The sequence below is a fragment of the Polypterus senegalus genome, chromosome 1 (genome assembly GCF_016835505.1).
Source record: "Polypterus senegalus isolate Bchr_013 chromosome 1, ASM1683550v1, whole genome shotgun sequence".
In the NCBI taxonomy this organism is placed as follows: Eukaryota; Metazoa; Chordata; class Cladistia; order Polypteriformes; family Polypteridae; genus Polypterus; species Polypterus senegalus.
The window spans coordinates 328,565,605-328,579,839 of record NC_053154.1 but is presented as its reverse complement, the minus strand read 5'-3'; the positions used below and the strand labels follow the sequence as shown (position 1 = coordinate 328,579,839).

Here is a 14,235-nt window from a genome sequence, read left to right as displayed (position 1 = left end):
TGCCTACAGGAATCATCCACAGAGCAGTTAGTTCTGTGGATGCAGCTCAGTTGTGCACAATGATCCCCGAAAAGAAACATTGTACATTTTTCTCTGTTTTTCTTGCTGTGTTTGTTTTCTATAGTTTTCATTGATACATTTTGCGTATTGCTCTTCAACATTTGAAAAACATCCATTGGAATTTAACTCACTGTCACCCTCCTATAGTAATGGCAGACACGAAAAAACAACAACAGTTCACATTGGGAAAAAAACTTGACATTTTTGCGGCTCTCAATTCTGGCAAAAAGAAAAAAAGACTTTATCGGTGATTTCAAAATTTTACCATTGACACTGTCAACTTTCGTGAAAGACTGAGCAAAAATGGAAGAAAAATCTCGAATTGCACACCTTGGGCCTCAGCGCAAACGTATGTGAAGTGCTGCATTTGAAGATGTTGACAAAGCAGTTTTTATGTGGTTCAGTAATGCTCGTTCAAGAAACATTCCTGTTAGTGGGCCACTCATTCAAGAAAAAGCAAAATCACTGTTGTGAGGTTTATAAACTCTTTTGGGACCTCCCCCAATGGGACGACACGACGAAGACCATCCCAAAGTGCAATCACCGTGTCTGTGGAAGACTGTTTATTCATTTATCCTCACGGCGCATCATTCGCATCCTGAAAGTGTATTATTGTAAGGAAATGCTGAGAAAAATTCTCGCCAGCATAACTAGACAGGAGGAGATGAAAATTAACATGAAAGAAGCTATTGAAATTATTGCACATGCCTAGATGCAAGTTAAAGAAAGCACTACAGCGACAAATTCAGAATCTCATTACTACCAAATTTTCATTACAACGAAATATTTTTTAGGTCCCTAGCACTTCGTTGTAACACAATTTGACCTGTATTTGTATTTTATGAATTCAATTAAAAATGTGTTCTGCATGGTTTTATAAAATAAGGTTTTCAAAAAGGCATGCTGAACTCTGATTATGTGTATACAGGCAAACTCAGTTATTATATAGCTGAATTTTACAGTCTTGTACATAACAGTGATACACTTACTTCACTCATTTTTCTCAGTGTCTTATTTAAAGCAAAATTGTCAACACTAAGATTTTTCTGTTGAGTTCAAGAATTCATGATGATCATAAGTATAGCTCCCATACAATAAGTATTTTAATAATGGTGGTTGCCATTTGTATAGCTGGTAAATGGACAGCATTTTTTTATTGAATATGTTGCCATCCCCTAGGATATGTTTTAATGTTGTGAAAAGACAAAGCATAGGTCTGGAGACTATCCTAGCTAGCATAGGATACAAAGCAGGAGCAAACCTTGGACACTCACATACCTACACATCCACACACCAAACACACACTAGGGTCAATTTAGCATCACCAGTTCACCTAACTTGCATGTCTTTAGACAGTGGGAGGACACTGGAGCACCACACAGAAATGGGGAGAATATTCATACTACATGCAGGGAGGATCTTGGACACTGTACCCTAGTCATCTTGCTGTGAGGCAGCAGTGCTATCGCTGCGCTACCATGTCATACATATGCTTGTTCTCCTTGAAAAAGGCAATAGCGAGGCTGCCGGCTGTCATAGACTGCTTGTAAGAAAAATGTTAAGGAATGTGGCTTCTTGGTGACAAGGACTCAGTGGGTGCTTAGACCTTATATGGGATTAACTGCTCCTAGCAGTTTGGAAACAAAAATAAAAAAGTTGTCTGGCTGTTAAAGAAATGATGGCTTTTTCAATGATCAAGACATTCTGGCAATTTAGACCATAGCAAAACTCAGATTAACAAGGTAATGTTCGTATTCATATTCAGTATGAACACATGATTTTGTTTACTGAATGTGAAATTCCACTTTTGTTTACTAGCATTACACTTTTAAGCTGTAATGAACTAAATAACTGAGGAAAAGCAAAATATGTCTGGGATATCTGAGCATGAGCCATCCAGAAGAGAGTGTTATCCCCACTTGCTTGCTAAATTGATATTCATTAGATTTACATGCTTTATTCATTGCAGATATCCATTTTTGCTTGTTCCCACCTCCTATCAGTATTATTTTACCCTCCAGAATTGTCCATGTAAAGCTGAGACTATGTGTATGATGCGCGTTTTCTGTACTTTTTAAACTGCAACTTTGTCATATTAACTTTTTTTTTCCATCAATAGAAATTAGAGTTAATACAACTTGTTTGTGTTTAATAAAAATGCTGACAGGGTACAGCATGGTTTGTGTGATTTTAATTGTTCTTTTGCTGATTTTGCAGTTGACTATCTGTTAACATTATAATTGTAGTCCTGTGTATAGCTAGTAATAGTGTCCAGCATAAGTTTGTAAACTGCAACAAAATACTATTCATGTATTTAAATTAAGTGCACAATATGAAAAGGCAAATACTGTATGGTAAATAAGTTAGTGCCAGTGTGGAGTCCTGAAACAGGAGCACAGTAATATAGCAGTACACACAACAAAAGCAGTAAGCAAGCAGGTAGATCTAAAAATATACTGTAACTAAATAAATTTAGTACTTTATAGATGAGATTTTTCCAAATGTTTTTATTCACAGTATATAAACTGCTCAAAAAAATTAAAGGAACACTTTGAAAACACATCAGTTCTCAATGGGAAAAAAAATCATACCGGCTATCTCTACTGATATGTACTGGGTAATGTGTTAGGAACGAAAGGATGCCACATCGTTTGATGGAAATGAAAATGATCAACCTACAGTGGGCTGAATTCAAAGACACCCTGAAAATCAAAGTGAAAAAATGATGAGGCAGGCTAGTCCATTTTGCTGCAACTCATAATCGTACTGTTTTATGTAAACCCCATGTGCTTGTATGCATGCCTGACAACGTTGGAGGGGGTCATGCTCCTGATGAGACAACGGATGGTGTCCTGGGGGATTTCCTCCCAGATCTGGAGCAGGGCATCACTGAGCTCCTGGACAGTGTGAGGTGCAACCATCGGTGTCAGATGGACTGAAACATGATGTCCCAGAGGTGTTCTATTGTATTGAGGTCAGGTGAGTGAACTTGGGGGCCAGTCAATGGTATCAATTCCTTTATCCACCAGGAACTGCCTGTATACTCTCGCCACATGAGGCTGGGCAATGTCGTGCACCAGGAGGAACCCAGGACCCACTGCACCAGCATAGGGTCTGACAATGGGTCCAAGGATTTCATCCTGATACCTAATGGCAGTCAAGGTGCCGTTGTCTAGCCTGTAGAGTGTAGAGGTCTGTGTATCCCTCTACACTTCCCCAGACCATCACTGACCCACCACGAAACTGGTCGTGCTGAACGATGTTACAGGCAGCATAACGTTCTCCAAGGATTCTCCAGACTCTTTCACGTCTGTCACATGTGCTCAGGGTGAACCTGCTGTTATCCGTGAAAAGCACCTGCCAGTTCTGGTATTCTATGGAAAATGCCAATCGAGTTCCATGGTGCCAGGCAATGAGCACAGGGCCCACTAGAGGACTTAGGGCCCTCAGACCACCCTCTTGAAGTCTGTTTCTGATTGTTTGGTCAGAGACATTCACACCAGTGGTCTGCTGGAGGTCATTTTGTAGGGTTCTGGCAGTGCTAATCCTGTTCCTTCTTCTCCAAAGGAGCAGATACTGGTCCTGCTGATGGGTTAAGGACCTTCTATGGCCCTTTCCAGCTCTCCTAGAGTAACTGCCTGTCTCCTGGAATCTCCTCCATGCTCTTGAGACTGTGCTAGGAGACACAGCAAACCTTCTGGCAATGGCATGTATTGATGTGCCATCCTGGAGAAGTTGGACTACCTGTGCCACCTCTGTAGGGTCCAGGTATCGCCTCATGCTACCAGTAGTGACAATGACCGTAACCAAAAGAAAAACTAGTGAAAAAACAGATGAGAAGGGAAAAAATGTCAGTGGCCTCCACCTGTTAAACCATTCATTCCTGTTTTAGGGGTCGTCTCATTGTTGCCCTTCTAGTGCACCTGTTGGCAATTTCATTAACACCAAAGCAACTGAAACTGATTAACAACCCCCTCTGCTACATAACTTACCAGATCAGTAGCTCAGAAGTTTCACTGACATATACTCGGATTAAAAAGTGTTCCTTTAATTTTTTTGAGCAGTTTATAATGTATAAAGACCAATTTAGGATCCAGTCCCTTTGTTTTGTTGTAGAAAGGCACTGGAAATGCAGGGGAACATTAGTTTTTCTTGGATTATCTTCTCTTGCTAATACTGACTTTATTTACTTGGATAGGAAGACGCACTATTAACAATCAACAAAGAGGCACTCAAGGAAAGAATCCAGCCTGTTAATCTTCTGCAAGACAAGTCTTTTCTTCCTGAAGACCCCATCTTACTCACAGAAGTAAAGGAAATGAGCTGTGAAACTGAGTAAGGATTGCATAGAAAGTGATAAATTACTATAGCTGACAGTCATCTAATGACAAAACACTAGAATAATGAAAGAATATCCTAGGCATCTTATTTTACAAGCAGACCTGTGGCATAGAGGATTAGAAACAGACACGAGGCTTTTTGTTTCCAAGATGTCTCTGATCAGAGAAAAACGGTGTTATTAGTGAAATGTATTCCTCATTAGCATATAAAAAGGGAATGGGAACATACAGAGTACCTGTATTGCCTTGTAGCTTAACATAAAATAAAAATGGGGAGATACACCTAGATGTTGAAGAGTAGAGTGTTATCTAAATAATACTTGATAATTTGTAGTAAATACCTTTACCAGTTTGCAATACAAGGAATAAAATCACATAAAAAAATTCTTAGAAGTAGTGAAATGTTTTGTGAAAAGGCCATGGCTGAAAGTAAATTCATGATGTTATTACATGTTATTTATTAATAGCAGACACATGTTGTAGAAGGACACTTCAACATTGTCTGCATTAATTTTGTATCTTGGTTCATGCACATGAATCATGTGCATATGACTTCTTTAAATGGTTATGTTTTATACACACCTGTCTGAAAGAGAATTTACTATAACGTTCCACTCCATTACAAGATAAGGTAAAAAGAAATGTCCAATTTTTGAAAACAGTACCATTTTTTATTATTGTCTTAGATTTCTTCTCTAAAAACAGCGAAACAAATGGATAGCATTTGCCTTAAAAATGTGTTTGTTGGCTACAAATTTTAGTTACACAAAATAGGAAGAGTTTTGGAATATTACATGAGCAAAAATAAATATGGAAAAAAGTAACACCTGGCATTATCAAATAAAACTGTTTGATGGCTGCAAAAATTAAATGAAGGTGATTTAAAGTAGCTCCAGAGGGCCTCAAATATGCTAGTATTCTAATCATTTCCCTGAAATGTCTGAGTGAAAGTGGCTACAAACAAACACATTTATTTGTGGTACTGATTTTGTGCATGTCTGTCTTGTGTTGATGGATTTTAAAATCTAACATTGAGTTCAGGGTGCATTGCCCCTGTGTGACTAGTGCTTCTGGAAAAAAACCCACAAGCCTGAAATGAAGTAAGTGGATTCAAAAATGGGTTGCATGTATGGATAACATTATCTTTAAAACAATCTGTTTCTGGTTAGTAGGCATTTTTATTTGTGATGAGGCTATGCTGCTTTTCTGCACGGATACCAAAAGATGTTTGTGACTGCATATTACTGCAATATGTAAAATCTGTATTTAAAAAGAGATTTCTACAACACTTACCAATACAAATTGTCAGTAGTTAAACTATTTTGAATAATGTTGTGTTTTCCAGTATTAGCAATCCCAAGTTTTGAGCGCTGTTACACAGCAGCCCTTTTTTTATGTCTGTGCTCATCCTGATATTACCTAGGGTTGCATCATTACTGATGTAAATATTTTACTAAAAAGAAAGTATGTTTCTCAAGTATCTTAGTTTGTTCCCAGGTAATGTTGAAAATTAAGAGAAATTTTAATCACATTGAAATTTTAAAAAAGCAGGGTCACATTTACATGGATTGTTATTTGCCAAACATTGTGCCTAATGTGAACTAAGCCTTAGATTGGAGGTGTTGTTTGCCTCTTGCTTAGGTCACATGGGAAATTACAGTTAATTGGTACTTCAGATGAACCAGTACTACCATATTTAGAACAGTGGATACGCATGCTAGCAGAAGTAGACAAGGCGAGAAGAAACTGCTTGCTTCAGGTGGCTCTTATGTGCAGAAAGCTGCAAGGACTCATATAGTGGCTCTAAGGTTTTAGCCTTTTCACCCTGAAGAATTTTGCACAGTCTAGATAATAAATAAGCATGTGTAATATAGGTAAAACACTCCAAGAAATGTTTGTTAGTATTCTGTTTGATAGTATGTAAGCAGGTAGATAATGAAGAGATTCCCCAGTTTCCTTTGTCATGATTTCAGAGTCCTTTGGGAAAGATAAAATTTAAGGAAATGTAATTGAATCAAGGCTTTATGTTCTAACCTTGCTTGACATTATTATACTGTAATTCTAGAGTCCTTCGGTGTACGTTGACAAGAGTCCCAGACACAGAAGAACTTCTGAAAAAAATAAAGATTCCTTTGGGGTTTATATTTTATCCATTTCAAAATTCAACGGTAAGTATTTCACCCCTTAATACAATTATGACAAATTGAGACTTTCTCCTGCAGATCAGTCCACCTTTCATCCATTTTCCGAACTCACTTTCAATACAGTACATGCTTATGACAGATAGAGTCTACCTTGACAGGGATGAAACCTGAAATGCCATTTGTTCTCATGTATCATCCATTCATTTATGGATTTCTGTTCCAACATGATGTACACTCTGGTTGTATTTTTAAAGTCGGGGTTATTGTTTTTAAGTCAATCTCTGTGCAAGATATCTAATTCATGTCATCCACTTGTGTCTTAAACAAGAAAAGTGATTTAAAATACAGGTTACTGCAAGGATGCATGTTTAATTCCACTTTACGAATGTCCCTCGGTGCAAGCAAAACTTACAGAAGTGAAACTATATGTGGAGCAACATCTTGTTACATGGATGAAACCATATGTGTACTGCCAGCAAAAACTTCAAAGAGGCAAAAAATGCACATATGGTATATTGTTAGTTTGTGTAGGCATATTGGTCCATATTCAATGCTGTTCGTTTTAGAATACTGACTATGTAAATGTAGCAATTAGATATAGAATGTATACATATTTACATGTAAAAATGTATCTGTCCCATTTGACTTTGTGCCATAGTACATTAAGTATATATTTTTTTTTATAAATTTTATTAAGCATAAAGATTATGCTACTTTTACAATAAGTAAAACACAATCCGCTTAAAAAACAACCAACATTTGAAACCCCACGACTGCTCCACTTTAAGAGTGAGGTAAACATAAGGCTCATTATAAAATAGTTCCTCATATATATTTAAACATACATAAGAAAACAGAACAGAGGCTGAGGTTTGTCTGGCTTACAGTCATATGAAAAAGTATGGGAACCCCTCTTAATTCTTTGGATTTTTGTTTATCATTGGCTGAGCTTTCAAAGAAGCAACTTCCTTTTAATATATGACATGCCTTATGGAAACAGTAGTATTTCAGTAGTGACATTATGCTTATTGGATTAACAGAAAATATGCAATATGCATCATAACAAAATTAGACAGGTGCATAAATTTGGGAACCCCAACAGAGATATGACATCAATCATTTAGTTGAGCCTCCTTTTGCAAATATAACAGCATCTAGACACCTCCTATAGCCTTTGACGAGTGTCTGGATTCTGTATGGAGGTATTTTTGACCATTCTTCCATACAAAATCTCTCCATCCATCCATTACCCAACCTGCTATATTCTAACTACAGGGTCATGAGGGTCTGCTGGAGCCAATCCCAGCCAACACAGGGCGCAAGGCAGGAACAAACCCCGGGCAGGACACCAGCCCACCGCAAAATCTCTCCAGTTCAATTAAATTTGATGGCTGCTGAGCATGGACAGCCTGCTTCAAATCATCTCATAGATTTTCGATGATATTCAAGTCAGGGGCCTGTGGCGGCCATTCCAGAATATTGTACTTCTCCCTCTGCATGAATGCCTTTGTAGATTTTGAACTGTGTTTTGGGTCATTGTCTTGTTGGAATATCCAACCCCTGCGTAACTTCAACTTTGTGACTGATGCTTGAACATTATCCTGAAGAATTTGTTGATATTGGGTTGACCAATTCATCCGACCATTGACTTTAACAAGGGCCCCAGTCTTTGAATTAGCCATGCAGCCCCACAGCATGATGGAACCTCCACCAAATTTGACAGTAGGTAGCAGGTGTTTTTCTTGGAATGAGGTGTTCTTCCGCCATTCAAAGTGCTTTTTGTTATGACCAAATAACTCACTTTTTGTCTCATCAGTCCAAAGCTCTTTATTCCAAAATGAATCTGATTTGTCTAAATGAGCATTTACATACAACAAGCGACTCTGTTTGTGGCGTGAGTACAGAAAGGACTTCTTTTTCATCACCCTGCCATACAGATGTTCTTTGTGCAAATTGCGCTGAAATGTAGAACGATGTACAGATACACCATCTGCAGCAAGATCTTCTTGCAGGTCTTTGGAGGTGATCTGTGGTTTGTCTGTAACCATTCTCACAATCCTGCGCATATTCCGCTACTGTATTTTTCTTGGTCTGCCAGACCTGCTAGGTTTAACAGCAACTGAGCCTGTGGCCTTCCATTTCCTGATTCAATTCCTTACAGTTGAAACTGACAGTTTAAACCTCTGAGATAGCTTTTTGTAGCCTTCCCCTAAACCATCATACTGAACAATCTTTGTTTTCAGATCTTTTGAGAGTTGCTTTGAGGATCCCATGCTGTCACTCTTCAGAGGAGAGTCAAAGGGAAGCACAACTTGCAATTGACCACCTTAAATACTTTTTACCACTCATGATTGGACACACCTGTCTATGAAGTTCAAGGTTTAACGACCTAATCCAACCAATTTGGTGTTGCAAGTAATCAGCATTGAGTAGTGACAGGCATTCAAATCAGCAAAATGACAAGGGGACCAACATTAGTGCACAGCCAGTTTTTCACATTTGATTTAATTTCATACAACTAAATACTGCTTCACTAAAAATCTTTGTTTGGAAAACACCTCAGTACTCAGATGTTCCTAGGAAATGAAAGACATACCAGTGTTATCTTTCTGGTTGAAAATACAGTAAACTATTATGCAGGCTGAGAAGGATTCCCAAACTTTTCATATGACTGTATTTTAGAATAATGTTAGAACAACATTAGTACGTTCTTGCCAAATTCCTAAAAAGCTTTTCAGTGTGCCTTTCCCATTAAGTTATAGAGGGTGGGTTAGAATTCTTCCCATTAACAAATTAATTCAATGTGCGAGTAATGTAGTTTAGGTAATAACACTGAATATATCATTACAAAACCATAACTCATTAAGTTTTTCACAAGACAGTACCATTAAAGGATTAGGAACAATTTTAAGTCCAATAGTATCATAGACAGATTAATATTTTCACACAAAGTGTTGTTCATTTAGGACAATCCCAAAATATATTACCTAGTAAGGCTGTGCTTGATGACATAATTCATAGTTAGGTTCTAGTACCTGAGATATTTTGGGTAATTGTACTTCTGAAATATGTGTGAAGCTCACAATTTTAAGTTAAATGGTACTATGCTTTGCTTAAATTGATGAAGAATGTGTATTATGGCTAAATTCTATTCCTTCATTGAGATATTGATTGAGAGATGTTTTTCCCCATTGTTGCCAAAGATCATGTACAGGTACACAGTGGGAAATTAGATGATTAAGTCTAAAAACAATACCTATATTCTTCCAATTTGTATCGAAATTATATTCCAGATACAGATTGAAGTTTAGAAAAGTTGGGAAAGTGCACAAGTCTCTAACTTGTAAATAGAAACAATTGTGTTATGCAAGCAGGGCAATTTCTAGCATTTTTGGAGACATAAGTAATAGTTATATTTTGGGCATCAACCCACTTCACCCTTTCTCTGTACTGCATGTGTAGGTATCCCAACTCTAGGGATCATAATTACTTTCTAAATTTTTAGCAATTTGTCTCTAAGGTAGATTTATTCAGTTCCTGTCCTGAATATTTGGATAAACAATAATGAAATACTTATCATTACTTTTTATTATTATATTGGGTAATGCTGCTGCCTCACGGATCTTGTGTCCTGCATTCAAATCCTGGGTGTTCTCCATATGTAGTCTTTCTGTGTCTGCATGGTTTTTTCTAGGTACTCTGTTTTCCCTCCCACCTCCTGTAAGACATGTATGTTTTTCTAATTGCAGATGTGAATTTAATCTGTATATGTCTATGTATGGGTAGATGCATGATTGGGTCCTTCAAATGGCCCCCTATCTAGTATTGGTTTTTTCTTCTGTGCCTGATGCAACCAGGGGAAGATATGGTCCCTCATACCGTTGAAATGGATTAAGTGGTTTTAAGAATGTTTTTTTTTTGAATGAGCTACAGTTGGACTCCTCGTAAACAAAGAATGGCCAAAAGCAGAAAATGATAAAAGCCAAAGCCCAATAGTATTGGACTATTCACTTTATTCATCTATCAGTTGAAACTAAATTTCTAATTAAAAAAGAGACTGCTTAAATATATTTTCTATAGATTATCACATATCCCTTGTTTTTTATGTAAATTTTAATTTATGTATTCTTCTCTTTTTAGTCTACTCTGGTTACTGATCAGACACTGCCACAGTGTCTTGCCTGCCATACCTACATTAATCCATGGGTCACTTTTGCAGACCATCACTCCTGGAAGTGTAGCAGCTGCATGAAACTAAACATGAGTATGATACCTTCTAATCTGGAAGTTATGTTAAACATAATTCTGTGGACTGATTGTTTCTTTTACAGCCTTTGCTGCCAATGTTCTCTAATCCTTAAAATATTAAATCTTGAGAATTGATTGATTTTATGTTATGCTTGTACTTCACATAGTTTTTAGAAATGTACCTGTTTGTTTGAAATTGTGGTGTTACTTCTTTGTTTCATCAGGAGCATACATGTTTAGTATCCAGTTTAAGTTGTACTAAGGAAATACTACAACACAGGTACATGCTAAACATATTAGAAACTGATGAGAATTGCAGTGTATAGTAGCCTACTGTTTTCAGAAAATAAATGCATTTCTAAATGATAGCAAAACAAGATTAATATCCCCATTAAATGCTTTTAAATTGCTCATTTCAGATATTCTAAGAGTAACCTGTTTTGTCAAAACCTTACTGAACATTTAAAAAAAATTATACTAATAAATGTAACTTTTTTATTTCCAAATTTATTGATTTTAGGTGCACCAGAGCTGCTCCATACTTTTCAAGGCAGCATCCAGGACTCCTCAACACTAACTGGGATGAAGCATGTGGCTGTAGACTTTCCTGCACATCCTGACTCTGTGGTACTGCTCTTCTTTATCTTATTTGGACAGTGACAATTTAATTTTGCCTCTGTATGCCACCACAATCAATTTGAAATGAAGCAATCATTATGTGAACGAAGTGTAGACTTTCAGCTTTAATTCAAGGGGTTTAACAAAAATATCATATGAGCCATTTAGGAATGACACACATTTTTCAGCATAGCTGAACCAGTCACCCACCCCGAAAACTTTTCCAGGAGCTCAAAAGTATATGGACGTTTGACTAACAAGCTGTTTCATAGCTAAGTGGGAGCATTCCCCTTATTATTTAATTGACTATTAAGTAGGTAAAAGGTCTGGAATTGATTACAAGTGTGGAATTTGCATTTGAAAGCTGTCACCGTAAATTTAATATGAGGTCGAAAGAGCTGTCCATGCAACTAAAAATGGCCCATTAGTAGGCTGGAAAAACAAAGCAAACCCATCAGAGAGAGTAGAAACACAAGGAGTAATCAAATTAACCATCTGGTACATTCTGAACAAGAAGGAACACACTGGTGAACTCTGCAACAACAGAAGGTCAGGAAAACCATGGAAGACCACTGTGCTAGATGATTGCAGAATTCTGTCCTTGGTGAAGAAGAACAATATTTAGCTAAATCAAGAACACTTTCTGGGATGTAGACCTATCATTGCCAAGGTCTACAAGAAGACTTCATGGAAGTAAAGACAGAGGGTTTACCAGAAGGTGCAAACCACTGGTAAACCTCAAGCATAGGAAGGACATGTTAGATTTTACCAGAAAATATAAAAAAAAAAAACAGTACAGTTCTGGAACAGTTTTCTTTGGACGGAGGAATCTAAGTTCAATACATACAAGAATGTTGGAAAGAGAAGAGTATGGAGAAGAGAAGAAACAGCTCATCATTCTATAAGTACCATGTCATCTGTGATACATGGTGGAGTCAATTTTATGGCATGATCTTGCATGGCTGCAAATGGAAGTGGGTCACTTGTGTTTATTGATGATATGACAGAATATGGCAGAAGTAGAAGGATGATTTGTGAAGTGCACAAGGCTATACTGTCTACTCAGATTCAGCCAAATGCTGCAAAACTGATAGGACGAAACTTCACAGTACAGGGTGACAATGAGCCAAAACATACTGTGAAAGCAAACCAATTGCTCTTCAAGGCAAAGAAGTGGAATATTCTTCAAAAGCCAAGTCAGTCAACTGACCTCAACTCAACTGGACATGCATTTCACTTGCTGAAGACAAAACTGATGGCAGAAAGTCCAGCGTACAAGCAGAAACTAAAGGCAGCTGCAGTAAAGGCCTGGCAAAGTATCAATAGAGTGGAAACCCAACATTGGGGAGGGACATGGGCTCCACACTTTAGGTAGTTATTAACTATAAAGGATTTTCAGCCAAATATTGAAAATGATCGGTATATTTCTGATTACGTTAGTTTGTCCAAATACTTTTGAGTCCCTGAAAATAGGATTGTGTATATAAATGTCTGTCTTTTCTAAACAGCTCATACAATATTTTAGTTAAGCCCCTTAAATTAAAGCTGATAGTCTACACTTCAGTCACATCTTGACTGCTTTGTTTCAAATCCACTGTGGTGGTGTACAGAGCCAAAAGTATGAAAATTGTGTCACTGTTCAAATACTTATGGACCTGACTGTATTTATAGAGAAAAAAATTCTTTAATGTCCTATCACACCATCCAACTCCAGCTAGTGTCATACAAGCAAGCAAAACTTACTTCTGAATAGTAACCTGAGTGAGATTATTAATTTTACTGTCTCAGCAAACATCTAATACTTTATCAGCTTTCTTTCAAGTCTCAGCCTTGCTAGGTATCGTGTATCTAACCTGTGGTTCTACTTTGTGCCTCTTACTCTTACTTACGTCTACTTTATAACAGTTAGTTTATGTTATTTTTCACTTTGACATTCTCTTAGCCTCTTTATAATTGTGTCCTCAACTACTTCTTTTGTTTTTCCCAATTAATATAGTGACTTTTGTTTGTTTGGCAAATTTTTTACATATCTCCAACAATATGTCTGATTATATAAAAACTTTCAAAATAATGTTGAAAATACCCTAAGCCTATAGAGAATGGATGGCCTTTATCTTTAGGGCATCTTCATTCCTTTAAACGTTATCATATAAGTCCTAAACTAAGACTACTAGGATATTACATCATTCTTGAAGAAGAAAAGCCTATAATTCTTTGAATGGTTAAAGCAATTGAAATCACATCAAAGCTCCAGAGCTTTCCACTCTTTAGATATACTGTTCCTGAAACGACTCTTGGAATAGCTTAGCACTGTGCATTGGAGGCATGATCATCCTGGAATACAGGAACATTATGAGGGAACCATGTTTGCACCATACAATGCAACCTATTCTGTGAAATGGCCTCATATTCCTTGTCCATTGTGCAGCTCAGATCAATCATTGCATCTAATGACATTTAAAAGATAGTTGCTATTCCATTTTGCTTTCCCCTCATGTTTAGGTGTTGATAAAAATATTGCAGGTTGAAACCTTCTCTAAGTATAAACCTGTCTGAATATATAAATGTTGACTAATAAGACCATATGGCTTTTTTCCATTGTGATTCTCATCATTTTATGTGTCTTTGTGTTTTGGCCTTGGATACAAGTAGTCTCTGAAAAGGTAGCCCTGCACTAAAGTAGAGCAGATTTTGATGAGAGCAGTGGAGGTGCCAATTCACTCCTGTGGCAATCTTTGAGGCAACATATTTGTTGCATTTAACAACTGTCCTGTGAAGCATCTATCTGTTCTTGGCAGTGAGCTTTGACTTGCAACTACCATATC

At 37.1% G+C, this 14,235-nt stretch overlaps 1 protein-coding gene across 2 annotated transcripts in view; it reads left to right on the top strand.

Moving 5' to 3' along the window:
• The window catches only part of LOC120516270 (protein transport protein Sec24A-like), a 71,329-nt gene that overhangs the window by 20,645 nt on the left and 36,449 nt on the right, over window positions 1–14,235 (top strand). For both annotated transcript variants that reach the window (XM_039737834.1, XM_039737825.1), the window contains exons 4-7: window positions 4,259–4,395; window positions 6,466–6,568; window positions 10,685–10,808; window positions 11,313–11,419. In XM_039737834.1, the coding sequence (XP_039593768.1) occupies window positions 4,259–4,395; window positions 6,466–6,568; window positions 10,685–10,808; window positions 11,313–11,419 (471 nt within the window). The remainder of the gene's footprint in view (window positions 1–4,258; window positions 4,396–6,465; window positions 6,569–10,684; window positions 10,809–11,312; window positions 11,420–14,235) is intronic.